This window comes from Bos taurus, chromosome 8 (assembly GCF_002263795.3).
Source record: "Bos taurus isolate L1 Dominette 01449 registration number 42190680 breed Hereford chromosome 8, ARS-UCD2.0, whole genome shotgun sequence".
In the NCBI taxonomy this organism is placed as follows: domain Eukaryota; kingdom Metazoa; phylum Chordata; class Mammalia; order Artiodactyla; family Bovidae; genus Bos; species Bos taurus.
The window spans coordinates 95,519,189-95,543,510 of NC_037335.1; the positions used below are offsets into that span (position 1 = coordinate 95,519,189).

The following is a 24,322-nucleotide window of genomic DNA, read 5'->3' on the forward strand; positions in this document are numbered from 1 at the left end:
CCTAGCTTTGTTGTCTAATCACTGAATAGGCAAGTTACTCAGTATCTCTGAACCTGATTTCCTCATCTTCACTGTATCGATTGTTGACAGGATTGGAGATGACATGTATTATTCTATGACTGTGTCTGACACATCTTATGAATTTTGCTTGCAGCTTTATGATGAGACTAATTCTGATTATTATTCTTAAAGTTATTATATATTGTTCACTGGTATACGGTTGATTTTTTTAAATTTTATTTTATTTTTAAACTTTACAGTATTGTATTGGTTTTGCCAAACATCGAAATGAATCTGCCACAGGTATACACGTGTTCTCCATTCTGAACCTCCCTCCCTCCTCCCTCCCCATACCATCCCTCTGAGTCGTCCCAGTGCACCAGCCCCAAGCATCCAGTATCGTGCATCGAACCTGGACTGGCGACTCGTTTCATACATGATAGTATACATATTTCAATGCCATTCTCCCAAATCTTCCCACCCTCTCCCTCTCCCACAGAGTTCATAAGACTGTTCTATACATCAGTGTCTCTTTTGCTGTCTCATATACAGGGTTATTGTTACCATCTTTCTAAATTCCATATGTATGTGTTAGTATACTGTATTGGTGTTTTTCTTTCTGGCTTACTTCACTCTGTATAATAGGCTCCAGTTTCATCCACCTCATTAGAACTGATGCAAATGTTTTCTTTTTAATGGCTGAGTAATACTCCATTGTGTATATGTACCACAGCTTTCTTATCCATTCATCTGCTGATGGACATCTAGGTTGCTTCCATGTCCTGGCTATTATGAACAGTGCTGCGATGAACATTGGGGTACACGTGTCTCTTTCCCTTCTGGTTTCCTCAGTGTGTATGCCCAGCAGTGGGATTGCTGGATCATAAGGCAGTTCTATTTCCAGTTTTTTAAGGAATCTCCACACTGTTCTCCATAGTGGCTGTACTAGTTTGCATTCTCACCAACAGTGTAAGAGGGTTCCCTTTTCCACACCCTCTCCAGCATTTATTGCTTGTAGACTTTTGGATCGCAGCCATTCTGACTGGCGTGAAATGGTACCTCATAGTGGTTTTGATTTGCATTTCTCTGATAATGAGTGATGTTGAGCATCTTTTCATGTGTTTGTTAGCCATCTGTATGTCTTCTTTGGAGAAATGTCTATTTAGTTCTTTGGCCCATTTTTTGATTGGGTCATTTATTTTTCTGGAATTGAGCTGTAGGAGTTGCTTGTATATTTTTGAGATTAGTTGTTTGTCAGTTGCTTCATTTGCTATTATTTTCTCCCATTCTGAAGGCTGTCTTTTCACCTTGCTAATAGTTTCCTTTGTTGTGCAGAAGCTTTTAAGGTTAGTTAGGTCCCATTTGTTTATTTTTGCTTTTATTTCCAATATTCTGGGACGTGGGTCATAGAGGATCCTGCTGTGATGTATGTCAGAGAGTGTTTTGCCTATGTTCTCCTCTAGGAGTTTTATAGTTTCTGGTCTTACGTTGAGATCTTTAATCCATTTTGAGTTTATTTTTGTGTATGGTGTTAGAAAGGGTTCTAGTTTCATTCTTTTACAAGTGGTTGACCAGTTTTCCCAGCACCACTTGTTAAAGAGATTATCTTTAATCCATTGTATATTTTTGCCTCCTTTGTCAAAGATAAGGTGTCCATATGTGCGTGGATTTATCTCTGGGCTTTCTATTTTGTTCCATTGATCAATATTTCTGTCTTTGTGCCAGTACCATGCTATCTTGATGACTGTGGCTTTGTAATGGAGCCTGAAGTCAGGTAGGTTGATTCCTCCAGTTCCATTATTCTTTCTCAAGATAGCTTTGGCTATTTGAGTTTTTTTGTATTTCCATACAAATTGTGAAATTATTTGTTCTAGCTCTGTGAAGAACACCGTTGGTAGTTTGATAGGGATTGCGTTGAATCTATAAATTGCTTTGGGTCGTATACTCATTTTCACTATATTGATTCTTCCAATCCATGAACAAGGTATATTTCTCCATCTATTAGTGTCCTCTTTGATTTCTTTCACCAGTGTTTTATAGTTTTCTATATATAGGTCTTTAGTTTCTTTAGTTAGATATATTCCTAAGTATTTTATTCTTTCCATTGCAATGGTGAATGGAATTGTTTCCTTAATTTCTCTTTCTTTTTCTCATTATTAGTGTATAGGAATGCAAGGGATTTCTGTGTGTTGATTTTATATCCTGCAACTTTACTATAATCATTGATTAGGTCTAGTAATTTTCTGGTGGAGTCTTTAGGGTTTTCTATGTAGAGGATCATGTCATCTGCAAACAGTGAGAGTTTTACTTCTTCTTTTCCAATTTGGATTCCTTTTATTTCTTTTTCTGCTCTGATTGCTGTGGCCAAAACTTCCAAAACTATGTTGAATAGTAATGGTGAAAGTGGGCACCCTTGTCTTGTTCCTGACTTTAGAGGAAATGCTTTCAAGTTTTCACCATTGAGGATAATGTTTGCTGTGGGTTTGTCATATATAGCTTTTATTATGTTGAGGTATGTTCCTTCTATTCCTGCTTTCTGGAGAGTTTTTATCATAAATGGATGTTGAATTTTGTCAAAGGCTTTCTCTGCACCTATTGAGATAATCATATGGTTTTTATTTTTCAATTTGTTAATGTGGTGTATTACATTGATTGATTTGCGGATATTGAAGAATCCTTGCATCCCTGGGATAAAGCCCATTTGGTCATGGTGTATGATCTTTTTAATGTGTTGTTGGATTCTGATTGCTAGAATTTTGTTAAGGATTTTTGCATCTATGTTCATCAGTGATATTGGCCTGTAGTTTTCTTTTTTTGTGGGATCTTTGTCAGGTTTTGGTATCAGGGTGATGGTGGCCTCATAGAATGAGTTTGGAAGTTTACCTTCCTCTGCAATTTTCTGGAAGAGTTTGAGCAGGATAGGTGTTAGCTCTTCTCTAAATTTTTGGTAGAATTCAGCTGTGAAGCCTTCTGGACCTGGGCTTTTGTTTGCTGGAAGATTTTTGATTACAGTTTCAATTTCCGTGCTTGGTGATGGGTCTGTTAAGATTTTCTATTTCTTCCTGGTCGAGTTTTGGAAAGTTGTAGTTTTCTAAGACTTTGTCCATTTCTTCCACGTTGTCCATTTTATTGGCATATAATTGTTGATAGTAGTCTCTTATGATCCTTTGTATTTCTGTGTTGTCTGTTGTGATCTCTCCATTTTTATTTCTAATTTTATTGATGTGATTTTTCTCCCTTTGTTTCTTGATGAGTCTGGCTAATGGTTTGCCAATTTTATTTATCCTTTCAAAGAACCAGCTTTTGGCTTTGTTGATTTTTGCTATGGTCTCTTTTGTTTCTTTTGCATTTATTTCTGCCCTAATTTTTAAGATTTCTTTCCTTCTACTAACCCTGAGGTTCTTCATTTCTTCCTTTTCTAGTTGCTTTAGGTGTAGAATTAGGTTATTTATTTGACTTTTTTCTTGTTTCTTGAGGTATGACTGTATTGCTATGAACTTTCCCCTTAGGACTGCTTTTACAGTGTCCTGCAGGTTTTGGGTTGTTGTGTTTTCATTTTCATTCGTTTCTATGTATATTTTGATTTCTTTTTTGATTTCTTCTGTGATTTGTTGGTTATTCAGCAGCTACAGTTGATTTTTAAAGTATTATTTAAGCCTAGAGAAATCTTATAGATAACTCTGTCAGCATAGATACTTCTGGCTAAAACCATACCTATGAGATGCTTAGAAGGAAAACAGAATATGTTATTTAAATTTATATCTTAGAAAGAATCAAATCACTGTAGAGATCATTTTTTTTTTTCCAGTATTCTCTGCAGTAGAGGTCATCTGTGGTGGTTGTACTTCAGATGTCTAAGGCAAAATCTCTTCATATGTGCCCTCTTCTTCCAGTCATTAAATTTTGAGATGCCTTTTTTTTTTTTTTTTTGGTAATAGCTTTACTGAAGTACATTTTACACACTATACAATTCATCCATTTAAAGTGTTCAGTTCAGTGGTTTTTAGCACAGAGATGTGCTGCTGTTACCACAGTCGATATTAGAGCGTTTTTATCACCCCAAAATAAACCTCATACCCATTAGCATTCCCTTCATGTTTTTTCACATTCCACTTAACTGTAGGCAACCAGTGATCTACTTTATACCTATAAATTTGTCTATTCTAATATTTCATGTAAGTGAAGTCTTAAGCCTTGGACCAGTGGGGAAGTCCTCCCCAAAAAAATCTTTTTAGAAAATGATTTTTTTTAGAACTGCATTGTGGACAGTATATGTGGTTATTATATAACTGTATGTTATTGTTTGATATTTGTTGAGACTTCATTTTTATTGTTATTGATGAGATTTTGTAATTATTATTTATATGTGTGAAAAGTAAATGTATTCTTTATTTTGAAGGCATAGGGAGTCTACCTTTATCTACATATATACTTGTTCGTTATGTTTCAGATATATAGTTACATTTTCCTTGTCTCATCTATTAATTTTCTTTTTTTCAGAGGGAAGTATGTTTAATTTATCTTTTCTTCTCCTCTTGTTTTTTTTCTTCCGTTTTTTCCCTCCCTCCTGTCTTTTTTCCTCCTTTCCTTTCTTCCATAGCCCAAGCAAGTTGAACATTCTCTGAATGTTCTGTCCTCGTGGGGGGGGTCCCAGTTTCTTTCAAGGAGGACTTATTTTACTTTTCCCACTTTCAAGTCCTTTGTGATTGTTAAAACTCAAGTCTCAGAGGAAAGAAACTTGTGCCAACTGAGACTCTTGGTATGGGGAAGGCACATGGGCTTTGGAATTAGACATGTTAAAATCTAGGCTTCACAATTTTGAGTAAGTCATTTATGTTTCTCAGGCTAGAATTATACATAACCCAGGGGATATATTTTGACATTATGTACAGTCATATTATAAATACAATGCATTATGTATCATTGATTAGTCTCAATGTTAATTTATTTTAAATGCTTTAAAGTTGAATATGAATATATTACAGAATAGAATCCAAAATTCACATACATTTTTAAGATAAAAAATGACATATTTGGCTTGTCTTTGGTTGTTGTTTTGGCTATTGGGATATTTGTATATTGGGATATATTTGGCTATTGGGATTCCCTGATAGCTCAGTTGGTAAAGAATCCTGCAGTGCAGGAGACCCCAGTTCAATTCCTGGATCAGGAAGATCTGCTGGAGAAGGGATAGGATACCCACTCCAGTATTCTTGGGCTTCTGTTGTGGCTCAGCTGGTAAAGAATCCGCCTGCAATGCAGGAGACCTGGGTTTGATCTGTGGGTTGGGAACATCCCCTGGAGAAGGGAAAGGCTACCTACTCCAGTATTCTAGTCTGGAGAATTCCATGGACTATATATCTGTGGGGATGCAAAGAGTTGGACATGACTAAGTGACTGTCATTTCACTTGGTTATTTTGGCCAAGTTTACTTTCTCCCACCAGAGACAACTTGAGAAAAGTTTCAGAAGTATGAAATATCTTTTGGTTCCTCAGTGTAAGACATTATGTGAAATAGTGTAATTGTGAAATAAAAGAAAAGGAGACTGGAGTGGTCAAGAATGATTAAAACTGAAAAGGCTGTTGAATTTTGAAATTAAGAGGTATTTGATAACCCTGGTAAAAGTAGTTTCAATGGACTGTTAGAGAATAGAAAACTATTTTTAATAGACTAGGTGAATAAGAGGAAGTAAAGACATAGAGTATGAACTACTTTAAAGGGATTTAGAGTTGAAACAAAAACAACTTGGGAGAGCAGTTTAGCAATATCTGATGAAGTTGGAGATTTATGTATCTTGTAAATTAGTAATTCCATTTCTGGTTGTAACCTATTTGAGTCTTTCAAGGTACACAGTACAGAGCCCAGCTCTATCAGGATCTCTTAAAAAATGTTTTAGCAAAGAATAATTTACAAAAAACTTAGGAATGAGCTCCTTTAAAAATAAAAAAAAAAAAATCAACTTTACTGTAGGAAAAGGAGTACGTCAAGGCTGTATATCGTCACCCTGCTTATTTAACTTATATGCAGAATACGTCATGAGAAACGCTGGGCTGGAAGAAGCACAAGCTGGAATCAAGATTGCTGGGAGAACTATCAAACCTCCGATATGCAGATGACACCACCCTTATGGCAGAAAGTGAAGAGGAACTCAAAAGCCTCTTGATGAAAGTGAAAGTGGAGAGTGAAAAAGTTGGCTTAAAGCTCAACATTCAGAAAACGAAGATCATGGCATCTGGTCCCATCACTTCATGGGAAATAGATGGGGAAACAGTGGAAACAATGTCAGACTTTATTTTTGGGGGCTCCACAATCACTGCAGATGGTGACTGCAGCCATGAAATTAAAAGACGCTTACTCCTTGGAAGGAAAGTTATGACCAACCTAGATAGCATATTCAAAAGCAGAAACGTTACTTTGCCAACAAAGGTCCGTCTAGTCAAGGCTATGGTTTTTCCTGTGGTCATGTATGGATGTGAGAGTTGGACTATGAAGAAAGCTGAGCACCGAAGAACTGATGCTTTTGAACTGTGGTGTTGGAGAAGACTCTTGAGAGTCCCTTGGACTGCAAGGAGATCCAACCAGTCCATCCTGAAGGAGATCAGTCCTGGGTATTCTTTGGAAGGAATGATGCTGAAGCTGAAACTCCAGTACTTCGGCCACCTCATGAGAAGAGTTGACTCATTGGAAAAGACTCTGATGCTGGGAGGGATTGGGGGCAGGAGGAGAAGGGGACGACAGGATGAGATGGCTGGATGGCATCACCGACTCAGTGGACATGAGTTTGGGTGAACTCCAGGGAGTTGGTGATGGACAGGGAGGCCTGGCATGCTGTGATTCATGGGGTTGCAAAGAGTTGGACACGACTGAGCGACTGAACTGAACTGAATTTGCATAATAAAATACACTCATTCTAGAGTTATAGTAAATTTGTATACCACTACAACCAAGATATGGAATGTTTCCATTACTTGGATAAGTTGCTTGTGCTCTACTCAAGTAAATCCCAACCACCACCCATGATGAAATAATACAGTATGCATCTTTGGTGTCTGGCTTCTTTTGCTCAGCAGAAGGTTTTTGAGATTTACCCATGTTGTTGCATATTCCTTTTTATTGCTAAGTAGCATTATATTCCATAGTTTGTTTATCTAAGGAGAGTAAAAAGTTGCCTTTAAACTCAACATTCAGAAAACTAAGATCAGGGCATCTGGTCCCATCACTTCATGGCAAATAGATGGGGAAACAGTGGAAACAATGACAGATTTTATTTTTGGGGGCTTCAAAATCATTGCAGATGGTGACTGTAGCCATAAAATTAAAAGACACTCCTTGGAAGAAAAGTTATGACCAACCTAAATAGCATATTAAAAAGCAGAGACATTACTTTGCCAACAAAGGTGCGTATAGTCAAAGCTGTGGTTTTTCCAGTAGTCATATATGAATGTGAGAGTTGGACTATGAAGAAAGCTGAGCTCCAAAGAATTGATGCTTTTGAACTGTGGTGTTGGAGAAGACTGTTGAGAGTCCCTTGGACAGCAAGGAGATCCATCCTGTCCATCCTAAAGGAAATCAGTCCTGAATGTTCATTGGAAGGACTGATGCTGAAGCTGAAACTCCAATATTTTGGTCGCTTGATGCAAAGAACTGACTCATTTGAAAAGACCCTGATGCTGGGAAAGATGGAAGGTGGGAGGAGAAGGGGATGACAGAGGGTGAAATGGTTGGATGGCATCATCGACTCAGTGGACCTGAGTTTGAGTAAACTCCAAGAGTTGGTGATGGACAGGGATACCTGGCATGCTGCAGTTCATGGGGTCGCAAAGAGTCAGACACAACTGAGTGACTGAACTGAACTGTATTATCTATTAATGGGTTTTGGGTTATTTCCAACTTTTGATTATTTGACTAAGGTTGTTATGAATAAAGCTGCTATGAATATGTTTACTTTGTGTGGAGATATGTTTTCATTTCTCTTGGATAGATAATAGAATTATTGGGTCATATGGAAAGTTTATGTTTAACTTTTTAAAAAACTTATCTTTAATTGAGGTAATGTTGGTTTATAACACACAAGTTTCGCGTGTACATTGTAGTTCTACTAGTGCAGAGACTACAGCTGTATGCTTACCATCAAAAGTTTACTTTAGGGAATTCCCTGGTGATTCAGTGGTTAGGACTCTGTGCTTCCACTGCTGGGGCCTGAGTTCAATCCCTGGTGGGGAACTAAGAGCTCACCAGCTGTGCAGTATAGCAAAAAAAATTTTTTTTAATTAAAAAAAAATATTTTCCATCTGTCACCATACAGTTGATTTCCATTACTCATTTTTCCATCCTGCTTTGTCAGCTTTGTCTATCTTTTCAAAGAAACAGCTCTTAGTTTGATATTTTCCATTGTCTTTTGAGTGTCTGTTTTGTTTCCATTCTGATTTTTATTATTTCCTTCTTTCTACTTCATGTTCTTCAACTTTCTTTTGGTGCAAGGTTAGATTGTATATCTGAGATTTTTCTTGTTCCTTGCAGTAGGCCTTTAGTGCTATAAACTTCATTCTTTGTACCACTTTTGTATCATCCCATAGATTTTGGTGTATTGCGTATTTATTTTCATTTATCTTCAGGTAGTTTTTGATTTCTCCTTTGATTTCTTCATTGACCCATAGTTGTTAAGTAACATGTTGTGTAGTCTCCACATATTTGTGACTCTATCCATTTTCTTCTGGTAGTTTATTTCTAGTTTTATACCATTATGGTTGAAAAAGATTCTTGATCTGATTTCAGCCTTCTTAAATTTACTGAGACTTGTGTCCCAACATATGGTCTATCCTTGAGAAAATTCTGTGTGCAGTTGAGAAGAATATGTATTTTGCTGTGTTTGGATGGACTGCTCTATGCAAATCTATCAAATCTATCTGATTTAATGTTTCATTTAAGGCTGCTGTTTCCTTATTGACTTTGTGTCTAGATGATCTATCCAGTGATGTAAGTGGTGTATTAGAGTCCCCTACTATTATTGTGTTGTTATCAATTTCTCCCTTTCAGTTCAGTTCAATTCAGTTCAGTTCAGTCGCTCAGTTGTATCTGACTCTTTGCGACCCCATGAATCGCAGCACGCCAGGCCTCGCTGTCCATCACCAACTCCCGGAGTTCACTTCAGACTCACATCTATTGAGTCAGTGATGCCATTCCAGCCATCTCATCCTGTCGTCCCCTTCTCCTCCTGCCCCCAGTCCCTCCCAGAATGAGAGTCTTTTCCAATGAGTCAACTTTTCACATGAGGTGGCCAAAGTACTGGAGTTTCAGCTTTAGCATCATTCCTTCCAAAGAAATCCCAGGGCTGATCACCTTCAGAATAGACTGGTTGGATCTCCTTGCAGTCCAATGGACTCTCAAGAGTCTTCTCCAACACCACAGTTCAAAAGCATCAATTCTTTGGCACTCAGCCTTCCTCATAGTCCAACTCTCACATCCAGTGACCACTGGAAAAACCATAGCCTTGACTAGATGGACCTTTGTTGGCAAAGTAATGTCTCTGCTTTTCAACATGCTATCTAGGTTGGTCATAACTTTTCTTCCAAGGAGTAAGCATCTTTTAATTTCATGGCTGCAGTCACCATCTGCAGTGATTTTGGAGCCCCAAAAATAAAGTCTGACACTGTTTCCACTGTTTCCCCATTTATTTCCCATGAAGTGATGGGACCAGATGCCATGATCTTCGTTTTCTGAATGTTGAGTTTTAAGCCAACTTTTTCACTCTACCCTTTCACTTTCATCAAGAGGCTTTTTATTTCCTCTTCACTTTCTGCCATAAGGGTGTTTCTCCCTTTAGGTCTGTTAATGGGTTTATATATTTTGGTGTTCCTATGTTAGGTGCATATATAATATTAATAACTGTTAATGTCCTCTTGATGCGTTGTCATCTTTATCATCAAATACTGTCCATCTGTGTCTCTTGTTAAATTTTTTGACTTGAAGTCTGTTTTGTCTGATATGAGTATGACTACACTTGTTTTTCTTTTGGCTGCTGTTTCTGAAGTATCATCTTTCATCCCTTCACTTGAAACTTATGTTTGTCTTTACAGTTGAGGTAAGTCTTCTAGAGCACATATAGTTGGGTCTTGTTTAATTCATCCAGCTACTTTGTCTTTTGATTGGCAAATTCATTTATGTTTAGTGTGATTGTGGATAGATGAGGACTTGTACTACTATTTTATCTTTTGTTTTTTGATTGCTCTGTATCTCCATTGTTTCTTTTCCTTGTGTTTCTGTCTACCGTTTTGTGTGGTGGTTTTCTATGATGTTCTTCTCAGTTTCTTCTTTTTCTCTGTTTCATGTTTCTCTGTTTCATGTCTAGATTTATGTTTTGTGTTTCACATGAAATCATAGATAATACCACATCATAAATAATCCTTTCCATGGATAGCATTTTATTTTCATTTACTTATATAAGTTCTATTCTTTTTTCTTTTCCTTTTTTGTTTTTGTCATCTCAGATTTCCATTTTATGTTGTGACTTTGTTACCATATTGTAATAGCTGTAGTTATTTTTCTTCTCCCTCTGCCCTTTAACCCCAATGCTATATTAAATTTTAAAAAAGTATTTTGGTATTGAGTCGCAATTTTCTGATTCTGTTTGTTACCTTACTGAAAATATTGTGTGCTTTTACCTATTTATTTCTTAAATTTCTTAAAAAGCAGCTCTAGTGTTAAACTCTCCAAGTTTTTGTCTGGGAACAAACAAAACCAAATGATAACTTTGCTGGATAGAGTATTCTTGGCTGACAGTTTTTACCTTACAGTATTTTGAGAATGTCATTTTACTTCCTCCTGGCCTATAGTTTCTGCTGAGAAATCTACTGATAGCCTAATGAGGGTTCCTTTGTAGGTTACTATTCTTTTTAAAAAATTATTTCTTTGACTTTTGACAATTTTAATATAATATGTCTTTGAGAAGGTCTTTTTGCACTGAGGTAGTTGGGTATTTTTTCATGGATTTAAATATCCACTTCTTTCTCCAACTTTTGGAAGTTCTCAGCTATTAATTTTTTTTAAAAAAGGTAAGTTGCTCCCTTCTTCCTCTCTTTTCTTTCTGGATTACCGATTACCCTAATGTTGCCCTTGCTAAGAGTCAGATCTCTCTCATAGAATTTTCCTATTTTTAAAATATCTTGAGTCTCTTTCATCTTCTGCTTCTATCATTTCTAGATTTTTATCTTCAAGCTCACTAATGCTCTCTTCCTCATGATTTGCTCTATTTCCAGTGCTTTCTAACGCATTCTTCTGTCTCATTTAGTGTGTTCTTCGGCTCCAGAATTTTTGTTTGGTTCTGTTAATAGAGTGGATTATACTAATTTATTTTTTAAAATGTTGTATAAACCTTTCATTTCTGTCATAAACCCCACTTTGTCATGATGTATCTTTTTTGTGCATTGCCAGATTCAATTTGTTAATATTTTTCAAGTATATTTTTTTCCATTGTGTTCATGAAGTATATTTTCTTTGTAATCTGTATGGTTTTGTATCATCGTAAGACTAAGCTTATTAAATAGGTTGAGAAATGTTCAATTCTTTACTCTCTGAAAGAGTTTAGGTAGATTTGGCATTATTTTAGGCATTTGATATAGGACAGTTCACATTATCTGTTTAATTTGTGTTCATTTTGGTAAGTTATATTTTTCACTCATTTCTTAAGTGCCATTTAAACTTTTGATTTTATTAACATGAAATTGTTAATAGTAGTTCTTTGTTATCCTTTATGTATCTATAGTGATGTCTTCAGTTTCATTTCTGGTATTGATCATCTGTATCTTTATCTCTCGTTTCAAATTGGTCTAACTAGAGGTTTATTAGTTTCATCAGTTTGTTTGAAAAATTTGGCCTTTGCTTCCTTGTTTTCTGCTTTTTAAAATTTTATTGACATATAATTGACTTACAGTGTTGTCATTTTTTACATGTACAACAGAGTGATTTATATATATATATATATTCATATATTATTACAGCAGCCCACCGGGCCTCCCTGTCCATTACCAACTGCCGGAGTCTACCCAAACCCCATGTCCATTGAGTCAGTGATGCCATCCAGCCATCTCATCCTCTGTCGTCCCCTTCTCCTCCTGCCCTCAGTCTTTCCCAGCATCAGGGTCTTTTCAAATGAGTCAGCTCTTCGCATCAGGTGGCCAAAGTATTGGAGTTTCAGCTTCAACATCAGTCCTTCCAATGAACACCGAGGACTGATCTCCTTTAGGATGGACTGGTTGGATCTCCTTGCAGTCCAAGGGACTCTCAAGAGTCTTCTCCAACACTATAGTTCAAAAGCATCAATTCTTCTGCGCTCAACTTTCTTTGTAGTCCAACTCTCACATCCATACATGAGCACTGGAAAAACAATAGCCTTGACTAGACGGACCTTTGTTGGCAAAGTAATGTCTCTGCTTTTTAATATGCTATCTAGGTTGGTCATAACTTTCCTTCCAAGGAGTAAGCATCTTTTAATTTCATGGCTGCAACCACCATCTGCAGGGATCTTGGAGCTCCCCAAAATGAAATCTGTCACTGTTTCCTCTGTTTCCCCATCAATTTGCCATGAAGTGATGGGACGAAATGCCATGATCTTAGTTTTCTGAATGTTGAGTTTTAAGCCAACTTTTTCACTCTGCTCTTTCACTTTCATCAAGAGGCTCTTTAGTTCTTCTTTGTTTTCTGCCATAAGGGTGGTATCATCTCTACATATCCTATATACAAAGAGAACTGGGCACTTTTTCAGTCTTTTCTGGATATTCTGGCATGTTTATTTTCAATTTTTTCCCCAGCTTTTTTGGCATATTGATACAAACTTTTAATGGTAGTTTCTCTAACTCCGTAATGGAATTTGTTGGTATTTTTACTAAGATTGTATTTGGTTTATAGATTATCTTAGGCAGGTAGTTACATTACACAGGGACAAAAGCTAGAGACAGGAGAAAGGACAGAGTCCTGAGATTTTCTAATATTTAGAGAAGGAAGATCCAGAGTGAGAAACTGGGAAGAAGCTGCTAAAAACCAGGAGATGGTATTAAAGGGATGGTCAGTTATGCTGAATACTTTTGAGAGGTGTCTTCAGGTCAGTCAGAGCCCTGGAGGAGGAAATGGAAACCCACTCCAGTATTCTTGCCTGGAGAATTCCATGGACAGGGAAGACTGGTGCGCTGCAGTCCATGGAGTCACAAAGAATCGGACATGGCTGTGTGACTAACACTTTATTACTTACTATTGAGATAGTATATTGTTGAATACAATATCATGTATTGTTGAATACATGAATGAGGGACAATGGTATTAAGCTTTTTGGGGGATACAAATGGACACATAAACTTTGACTAAGACAGAGACTGTTTCTTCAAGATGTTATTGTCTAAAAAGAAATACAAAGCACTATGCTTTTAAACTTCATGAGAATAGGGACCAAGTTTGTTTTATTCATAACTGTATCCCTAGCATTGTGTCTGGTGCCTATAGTAGATTTTTAATATATATTTGTTGACTGACTGATAAATGGCCGAAATGTTCTTTCATAGGTCTCTCTGTATTTAATTCAGTTCAGTTCAGTCACTCAGTCGTGTCCAACTCTCTGCGACCCCATGAATCGCAGCACACCAGGCCTCCCTGTCCATCACCAACTCACAGAGTTTACCCAAACTCATGTCCATCGAGTCGGTGATGCCATCCAGCCATCTCATCCTCTGTTGTCTCCTCCTCCTGCCCCTAATCCCTCCCAGCATCAGGGTCTTTTCCAGTGAGTCAACTCTTTGCATGAGGTGGCTGAAGTATTGGAGTTTCAGCTTCAACATCAGTCCTTCCAATGAACACCCAGGACTGATATCCTTTAGGATGGACTGGTTAGATCTCCTTGCAGACCAAGGGACTCTCAAGAGTCTTCTCCAACACCACAGTTCAAAAGCACCAATTCTTCGGTGCTCAGCTTTCTTCACAGTCCAACTCTCACATCCATACACGACCGCTGGAAAAACCATAGCCTTGACTAGATGGACCTTTGTTGGCAAAGTAATGCCTCTGCTTTTTCAATATGCTGTCTAGGTTGGTCATAACTTTCCTTCCAAGGAGTAAGCATCTTTTTATTTCATGGCTGCAGTCACCATCTGCAGTGATTTTGGAGCCCCCAAAAATTAAGTCTGACACTGTTTGCACTGTTTCCCCATCTATTTGCCATGAAGTGATGGGACCAAATGCCATGATCTTCGTTTTCTGTATGTTGAGCATTAAGCCAACTTTTTCACTCTCCTCTTTCACTTTCATCAAGAGGCTCTTTAGTTCCTCTTCACTTTCTGCCATAAGGGTGGTGTCATCTGCATATCTGAGGTTATTGATATTTCTCCCAGCAATCTTGATTCCAGCTTGTGCTTCTTCCAGCCCAGTGTTTCTCATGATGTACTCTGCATATAAGTTAAATAAGCAGGGTGACAATATACAGCCTTGATGTACTCCTTTTCCTATTTGGAACCAGTCTGTTGTTCCATGTCCAGTTCTAACTGTTGCTTCCTGACCTGCATATAGGTTTCTCAAGAGGCAGGTCAAGGTGGTCTGGTATTCCCATCTCTTTCAGAATTTTCCACAGTTTATTGTGATCCACAGAGTCAAAAGCTTTGGCATAGTCACTTATTTATCTAAGTCTATACTACTAGGTGAACAATTTGCTTGCCCAGCTTACTGAAGAGATTTATAAAAATGAGGATCTGAAGATTTGACAGTCGTTCAGGTTAGTAATTATTAGTGTCTGAGTGAATGATATCACCAAAGAAGTATAGAGTGACAGAAAACCTGGTTGAATGTACCATATTCTAGAAGCTTCTTACAGGGCAACATTATTTTCATTAGAGGGTGCTGGAGAACGTATAATGGAATAGACACCTTACAGTTACACTGCAAAGGATGTTTGAATTTGGGCAGATAGAGACAGGAAAAGTATGTTCTGGGTGAAGAGAAAGATTAAATTTGCAAATTTTGCTTATACAGATGTATTGTAATAGTCTTTGAATTATTCATGTGATTAGAAATTGTGTTTGTTCATTGTACTCTATTCTTATTGCTATGCACTATAGAGGATGTAAAAGTATATGAGTCCTATTTGTGCCTTTGAAGAACTTATATTTTAAATCACATTTTTCTGGGCATATTTTGAAATGATACAATATTAGATATAAAGAATGTGGAAGAGCTTCAAACAATTTCTTTACTGGAATTAAGTTATATTTTAGAATATGTTTAAATATCAGAGTATCTTTAAAGTTTTTAGACTCTTTGGTTTCCTTCCCTTTTTAAGTTAGAGACTATGAGTCAAATGCTGTTTAATTTAGGTAATATGCTGTTTCTTTTAATAACTTGCTGAGTAGGGAGAGTTTTATGTTTTATTTGTAGAAGAATAAGGGTTCATTTCATTTGTCACCATTACATTTGTGTCACCTTGCTGAATCAAGCCCTAAGAAGAGGCTGAATTCACAGAAATCTGTCCATGAACCTCATAAGTCTATCTCAGCAGTAATTTCTGATGTCAACAGTATTCCTCAGCTGAGTGATGAGTCTACTGGGAGTGGAAATTCTATTAAAACTTGACTTTGAAAAATACTTAACTATAGTTCACATTCTCAGGAATTACTTTAGTTCCTGACACTCTTTTTTCTGGATTTTATAAAAATACATTGCTGTTTTCCAGACAGTGGACCCTTGTTTAATCTGAACTCTTTTGCATTTTCCTGACAGTCCATGAAGTCAAGCTATGACCAGAATAATTATCGTAGTACATGTCATTGTAACTGTTTATTCTAAAGAATAATTTTATCTAAAGAAATTCTTCTGGATCTTAACCAGTAATGACATAAACTCGGATGTTAACATTGTATTTGGAGTCTTCTCATTCTATATTCTCTCTAGGTGATCACATTCATATTTATGCCTTTACCTTTTACTTGTGTCATAATGACTCCAAATCCATTTCTTAACATTTCTGGGCAAGTGTCTATTATTGCACTTACTCCATTGCTGTTGTATTATTACTGATTTACTTATCTGTCTGACTAGTCTGTAAGATCTTTGAGGTCAGGGATTACACTCAACATTCCTTTCGCAGTCAAGTTTAATGCACAAAGCCTGTTGGTTTTAGGCTTTGTTAGTGCTTGCTATTGTAGTTCGTATTTGCCTTTCTAGAATGTGATCCTTTTGGGGGTCTCAGTTTAAGCCTGAGTTGTACTCCTGGGCAGCTCCATCTTGCCTGACTTTGAACTCCAATCTGTCTTCCTAGTATCAAGCAGCAGGCTGCTCAGCTCTTTGGCCTCCCAGCTGTTGTTCTCTCCTTAAAAGAAAATGCCAAGATAAATGTGAAGTTCACTTTGTTCAACTTCCTTTCTTTTAGGGATCATAATCCCACCAGGTTATACCTGTATTGGTTGTACTCCAGTGCCTTTTAACAGTTGTTTTATGTATTTATGTCTTTTATATTGATTCTGTTGGGATACTAGTCTGATATAAGCTATTTAGTCATGGTTGGTCTGGAGTTTATGTACATGAGTAAAAGTGTTCATTTTTATTGAGGTCAAAGTGGCATAGCAAATTCAGTTATTTAAAATTGTACAATCAGTGGCATTTAGTACATTCACAATGCTATGTGTGTGTGCGTTTTTTAAAAATTAATATCAATGATAGTATTTTAGAGCTTTTGTTCTTTGTCGCATTTTCGTCTAACAATATATCTCAAGAATTTTTCCATATGACTTTATTATTTATTACTTTTAACAATTACACAGTGTTTATTTTACTTATACATTCTTCTGTAATGGACACCTACTTTGTCTCCAGCTCCCTACTACCTAAAGTATATTGCAGATACTAGGAATTTACTCTTGATTCCATTGTCCTTAAGAAAGCTGATTATGTAGGTACCTCTTGTGAATATTTAATTCCCAGAAATACCTAGTTTGATTCATTATCTGCGATCTGCTGGAGGAATTGACTCTTGAAAATTCATAGACTTTTGGGAGCCTTTCTGAATCGTAAAGTTCTCCCAGATTCATTTTGGTACCAGGATAATTTCTTGAGCAAATCTAAATATCTCTGAACATTGTATATTTTGCCAGATAATAGGTTGGTACCTCTCTCCATTCTTCCTCCCGCTATCTCAATTTATATATGGGAAATTTTGGATGGCTAAAGACTTAGTACATTCCCTCCTACTGGCACTATCTATACTTTACTGGAAGACTGTGACTTCAGATAGTGGTAGACTACAGTATATTTAGTGACTGAAGTCAAAATCTGAGTGTTCCAAACTACTTTACCACTTATTAGCTCTGTGACTTTGAACAAGTTACTTAACATGTCAGAACCTGAGTTCTACATCTTTATGATGAGAGTAATGATAGATTAGTTTTTGGATTACATTTAAAGAGAATAAAGTAATACAAACACATTATCACACAGCTCTAGCACGTGTTAAGTGCATAGTAGTAATAGCTGTTATTGGTCATTTGGTGTATATTATTTTGTCTTCTTATTTCCTTTTGTTACTAAATGTATTTTTGTTGTTGTTGTTTATGCTGCTCATTTGGCACTCACAATGTGGTATCTTTTATTATTAAGGAGTTGTGTTTTTTTCCATTAGTTAAGCGTAAAGTTATAGAGAACAGATTTTTTTTCCCTAGAATCTAGCTTAATTTGCTTCTCCTGAAGATTAAATTAAGAATGCATTTTGAACACAGAACTTCAGTATAGAAAATAGGGAATTCAAGAAAGTACTAGAGTCACAGAGCTGAAGACTATCATAACTGAACTAAGACATTTACTAGAGGGGTACAACAGCAGACTAGATGGAAGCAAAAAGGATCAGTGAACTTAACCACCAGGCAGTAGACCTCACCCATTGAGAGCTGCAAAAAGGAAGGAGAACAAAAGAAAGTGAAGATAACTTAGGGAATTTATGGAGCAATCTCAGGACTAACATTCACGTAACAGGGCTCCCAGAAGGAGATAGGAGAGAGGAAGGGGCAGAAGAATTATTTGAAGAAATAATGCCTGAAAACTTCCCTAATTTGGGGAAGGAAACAGACATGCAGATCCAGGAAGCCGAGAGCATTCTACACAAGAGGACCCCAAAGAGACCTACACCAAGACATATTATAATTATTCTTTTTAAAAATATTAATTGATTTATGGTTGCACTGGGTCTTCATTGCTGTGTGCAGGCTTTCTCTAGTTGTGGCGAGTGGGGGCTACTCTTGATTGCAGTGTGTGGGCTTCTCATTGAGATGGCTTCTCTTGTTGTGGAGCATAGGCCCTAGAGCACGCTGGCTTCAGTATTTTGTGACACATGGGCTTAGTTGTTCCGTGGCATGTGCAGCTTGCGTGTGGGATCTTCCTGGACCAAGGATTGAAACCCGTGTACCCTGGATTTGCAGGCAGCTTCTGCAGTGGACCACCACTTCCAGTGGACCACCAGGGAAGTGAACGTTATAATTAAAATGTCAACAGTTTAAGGCAAAAAGATTCTTAAAAGCAGCAAGAGAAAAACAATGTGTTATGTATAAATAAACCCCCAGAAGGCTATGAGCAGATTTTTCCAGCAGAAACTTTTCAGGCCAGAAGGGAGTAGCATGATATATTCAAATTACTGAGGGGAAAAAAATTCCAGTCTAGATTACTCTACCTGGCAGAGTTACATTAAAAATTAGAGGAGAGTTAAAGAATTTTTCCAGACAAGCAAAAGTTAAAGGAGTACATCACCACTACATTGGCCTTACAAGAAGTGTTAAAGGGACTTCTTTAAGCTGAAAAAAAAGGATGCTAATTAGTAACCACAAAACATGAAAATATGAATCTCACTGGTAAAGAATAATAAATATATAGGAAAGGTAGTAGCTTAATCACTTATAAAGCTAGTATGAATCTTAAAAAATAAAAGTAGTAGAACCATAACTACAACAATGAGTGAATACATACAAGATAAAAAGATGTAAAATATAATATCAAAAACATAAAAAACATTGAGGGGAAGGGTAAAAGTATAAAGCTTTAAAATGCATTTAAGTTGTCAACTTAAAGTAGACTGTTATTTATGTAAGTTGCTGTATGAAAGTCTCATAATAAATACACAAAAGATGATGAGAAAGTAATCTAAGCATTCTAAAGAAAGTCATCAAGCCATAAGAGAAGAGAGCAAGGAATGAAAATACCAGAGAGGAACTACAAAACAGCCAGAAGACAATTAAGTAAATGACAATAAGTAGGGTTGCAAAGAGTAGGACACAACTGAAGCCTTAGCATTCACATACTTATTATTTACTCTAAATTCACTATTTAGAATACATGAAGTGACCGAAGGGATAAAAAAAAAAAGTAAGTCCCATTTCTGTGCTGCCTGCAAGAGATTCACTTCAGATGTAAGGAGAGAAACAGACTGAAAGGGAAGGGATGGAAAAATATATTTTCTGCAAAGGAAAGCCCAAAGAAAGTTGGGGTAGCTCTGCTTATATCAGATAAAATAGACTTAAAAAAAAAAAGACTAGAAAGAAGGGTAGTAAGTAATGATAAAGGGGTCAGTCTAACAGGATATATAACATTTGCAAATGTTTTGTTATTGTTCAGTCACTAAGTCTGTCCGATTCTTTTGAGACCCTATGGACTGCAGCATGCCAGACTTGCCTCTCCTTCACTATCTCCCAGAGTTTACTCAAATTTATGTCCATTGGCTGCAGATATTTATGTATCTACATAAATATATAAAGCAAATAATAACAGACCTAAAGATAAATAGGGGGCTTCCCTGGTGGCTCAGACAGTGAAGAATCCACCTGCAATATGGGAGACCTGGGCTCAATCCCTGAGTCAGGAACATTCCCTGGAGAAAAAAATAGCTATCCACTCAAGTATTCTTGCCTGGAGAATTCCATGGACAGAGGAGCCTGGTGGACTTCAGTCCATGGGGTTGTAGTCGGACAGAACTGAGCAACTGACACTTTGTAAAGAGAAACAGACAGCAAAACAGTGATAGTAAGGGACTTATCAAAGTCTCTTCACTTACCATAATGGATAGATTACTAGACAGAAAATCAAGAAGGAAACATTGCCTCAAAGGACTTAACATTGCCTCAGATAGACTTAACTACAGTTTAGATAGGACATTCCATCCAAAAGCAACAGAATACATTTTATTTTCATGCACACATGGTATATTATCCAGGGTTCATATGTTAGATCATAAAACAAGTTAATTTAAAAAGATGAAAATCATATCAAGAATCTTTTTCTACCAGAATAGTATGAAACTAGAAATCATTTACAAGAAAAAAACTGGAAACATCACAGAAGTGGGAATTAAACATAATACTATAGAAGAACCAGTGAGTCAATGAAGAAATCAGTGAAGAAAATTTTTTAAAAAGTACCTTGAAGCAAAAGTAGAAATACAACATACAAATCTTACGGGATATAGCAAAAGCAGTTTTAAGAGGCAAGTTCATAGTGATAAATGCCTGCCTCAAGAAATGAGAAAAATCTCAAACAACCTAACTTTATACCTAAAGGAAGTAGAAGAAGAAGAACAAATGAAGCCCAAAGGTAATGGAAGCAAGGACGTAACATAGAGTGGAAATAAATGAAATACAAGCTAAGAGGACAACAGAAGAGATCAGAGTAAGAGATGGTTCTTTGAAAAGATAAACAAGATGAACAAACTTGTAGTTAGACTCACCAAGAAAGAAAAAGAGAGAACTCAAACGGACTCGGTTAGAAACAAAAGAGGACATTACAACTGATACCACAAAAATACAAGGGATTGTAAAAAACTACTGTGTGCACTTATATGCCAACAAAGTGGACAAGCTAGAAGAAATGGATATATTTCTAGAAACATATAACCTACCAAGACTGAATCACAAAGAAAAAGAAAATCTGAACAGACCAATTACTAGTAAGGAGATTGTATCAGAAATCAGGAATCTCCCAACAAAAGTCCAGGACCAGAGAGTTTTGCTGGCGGATTCTACCAGACATTAAAAGAGTTAATACCAATCCTTCTCAAACTCTTCCAAAAATAAAAAAATGATGGTATGCGTCCAAACTCATTTTACAAGGTCAACATTACCCTGAAACTAAAATCAGACAAGGATGCCGCAAGAAAAGAAAATTGCAGGGCAATATCCCTGATGAGCATAGATGCAGAAACCAACAAAATATTAGCAGACCAGGTTCAACAATACATTAAAGAAATTATACACTGTGATCAAGTGGGATTAATTCCAGGGATGCAAGAATGGTTCATCATCTGCAAATGAATCGATATATCACATTAACAAAATGAAGGATAAAAATCATATAATTATCTCAATAGAGGCAGTAAAAGCATTTGACAGAATTCAACGTCCACTTACAATAAAAAACTGGGTATAGAGGGAATGTACCTCAACATAATAGAGGTTATATATGGCAAGCCCACAGCTAATGTCATAAGTGGGCATTATGCCAGGTGAAAAAATGAGACAAAGACAAATACACTATGATTTCATTTATAAGTGGAATCTAAAATTTAAAACAATCCAAGCTCATAGATACAGAGAACAGATTAGTTGTTGCCAAAAGGCGGGGGGCGGGGGGGCGGGTAGGGGTGGTGAGGCTTGGTGAAATAGGTTAAAGGGAGTCAAAAGGTCCAAACTTTCAGTTATAAATAAGTCATCAAGTATGTAATGTATAGCATGGCAACTGTTGTAATATTTGAAAGTCATTAAGAGTAGCTCTTAAAAGTTCTCATCACATAAAAAAATTGTATATGTAACTGTGCATGATGAATGTTAACTAGACTTACTGTGGTGGTGATTTCACTTTGTATACAAATATTGAACCATTGTGTTGTATTCCTGAAACTAGTATATTGTTATATGTCAGTTATACTTCAATAAAAAAATGTGTTTTGACTCTTTTCCTCTTTTCACTTTCTCCTCTCAGTTTTGGGAAACAGAAAACATTTGTATTTAAATTCAAAATTGAACTTTTTTTTTCAGATAACCATGATGATTACAAAGACTGCTCTTGTGCCTTTTGCTTGTTTTGAAGATACATTGAGTCGGATGCTGTTTGGCTGGCAGCAGCAGTTTTCACCATGTGAAAAGAAAAGTGAAACAAAATCGTCTTTCAATGGTACTGGTTCATCTACCTCAAAACCTGTAGCTAATGCTTCAGATAAAGTTAAAAAGAAACATAGTAAGAAGACTGAGTAAATTCACTTGATGAGCTTGAGAAAGCAAAAAATTTTCTTTTTCTTATCTACCTGTCAGATTGTGATAAATATTTCTTGTAAATGATGTAAATAAAGATTATAAGGATTGGAGGTGACAAAAAGAAAGAACTTCTTTCTGTTTCAGGGAGACTGTCCCTTTCTGGATTGTAATTTCCTGAGTGTTATTAGTATATCATGTGAAATTGTTTTTCTAAGTTATATATAAAAGATTCTATTGTGATTTTTAAAAGTTTTATATGGATAAAAGAAGGCTGGATTTTTAAAAAATGTTAGAAAAAGTAAACCTATTGTCATTGCAAAATAACAAAAATTAAATTCTTATTGTTTAGATATTTCATAAATTTTAGTTCAGCAAAATTAAACTTTTATTTCACATTACCATTATAATTCCTAGATATGAAAAAAAGTTCTTGTTTAATTTTGAGTACTGGGAAGAATAAACTTTACCCAAATCACTTTATATTATGAATGAAAATAAATTACTAGCTTATATCTCAGAAATGAACATTGTATTTTTTTCCCACATTAAATGGAAATATCTGAAATTTAATTGTTTTCTCCTAGCATTTTTCAGTGAGAATAGAATATTAGTCTTAATTTTTAACTGTGTTTCATGCCCTTGTTTGTACTATTTCTTTTTTCTCAAAAGAAAATCAGGGGCATAATTTTTAATAAGTTACTAAGTCCATGTTTTGCTTTGTAAGTTTTGAGGAGCTTATATTTTTCTCTCTCCTTAAAACACATTTGTTTTACCTGTGGGAGAAATTCTTCAGAGCATTTCATATATTCTTTTGTTTGTTTGTTTGTTAATTTTTTTTTATTAAAAATTTTTTTTTTTTTACTTTACAATATTGTATTGGTTCTGCCACACATCAACATGAATCTGCCATGGGCGTACATGAATCTGCCATGGGTGTCGTATATTCTTAAGGATTATTTAAATTAAAAAAAATTACCTTTATGTTTCCTTTCTTATGAGTACTTGTCAGTTTTCTAGTTGAATGTCTCTTACTAGTGTTACATATGTTTGTTATGTTTTAATGTACATGTACATATATTACTAATCTTATTTGACATTAAAACTAGTTACAGCTCTAATGAGAATTGTCCTGGGGCATTTGACAGCAACCAGCTAATTAAGAAGAAACAAACTAAAATCTTGTATGGTAGTAGTCTACTTGAGTAAAGAATGATGACTTTACATTTTGTACCTTATTGGCAAAAATAATTACAATAATACAATAATAAGTAGAAAAGTCATTAAATAATGTTAAACCTTCTTTATTTTATAGTTTAAAATTCCAGGTATAATTTTAAAAACTCTGTGACTGACATGATTTCTTCTGCTAAGACCATGAGCCTGCATAGAGTTAGTATGTATCAGACATTTTTGGATGACATAAAAATATTCAAATCATATTCAGTTTGAAAGTCTTGGTTTTTAAAATTAAAAAAAATAATAAATATAAACACCAGCAGGTACTATACTTTTACTTGCTAAGAAAGTTTTTCTGTGAGGGGGGAGGACCTTTGATAGCTTTGGAATGATCAGAAGTTAATTTTTTAATATTCTGACAAAAGTCATTAAATATTTAAGGGTTCTATATTATATTTGATACTTTTATAGTTAAAAACTTTTCAGAATTAAAATGTTGCTAATTACTGGCTTAGTTTTGAAGTTTGGGTTTAACTAATTGAAATGTCAGGAATCTTATTTTACACTTGTGTTAAAGATAAACTTATTGCAATAAATTATTTAGTACCAATGGAGTATTATATTATTTTTTTTTTTTTTCTATTTTTCTTGATATAGGAGTTTATAGCTCCTGTGGCCTTTTGGTTGATTTGATATATATCCAAATGTTACTGTCCACATGAGATATACAAACTTTATTAATCTTTGCAAGTATCCATAACCTTTAATTCAGGATTTTTAAGAGCTCTACTGGAGGACATGGCTTAGGCCTGAAACCTCCCACTCTTCATGCTGCCTGCAGAGACTTGACTGGATTTGCAAAGCAGACTGTTACATTCCTTACCCAACATATAGC

The 24,322-nt window shown here is 35.8% G+C and overlaps 1 protein-coding gene across 1 annotated transcript in view; it reads left to right on the top strand.

Moving 5' to 3' along the window:
- Positions 1-22,768, top strand: part of TMEM38B (transmembrane protein 38B) — a 59,981-nt gene extending 37,213 nt beyond the window's left edge. Inside the window, exon 6 of the mRNA NM_001076387.1 lies at positions 22,036-22,768. Coding sequence (NP_001069855.1) covers positions 22,036-22,251 — 216 coding nt within the window. The 3' untranslated portion in view covers positions 22,252-22,768. The remainder of the gene's footprint in view (positions 1-22,035) is intronic.
- Positions 22,769-24,322: the final 1,554 nt, after the last annotated feature.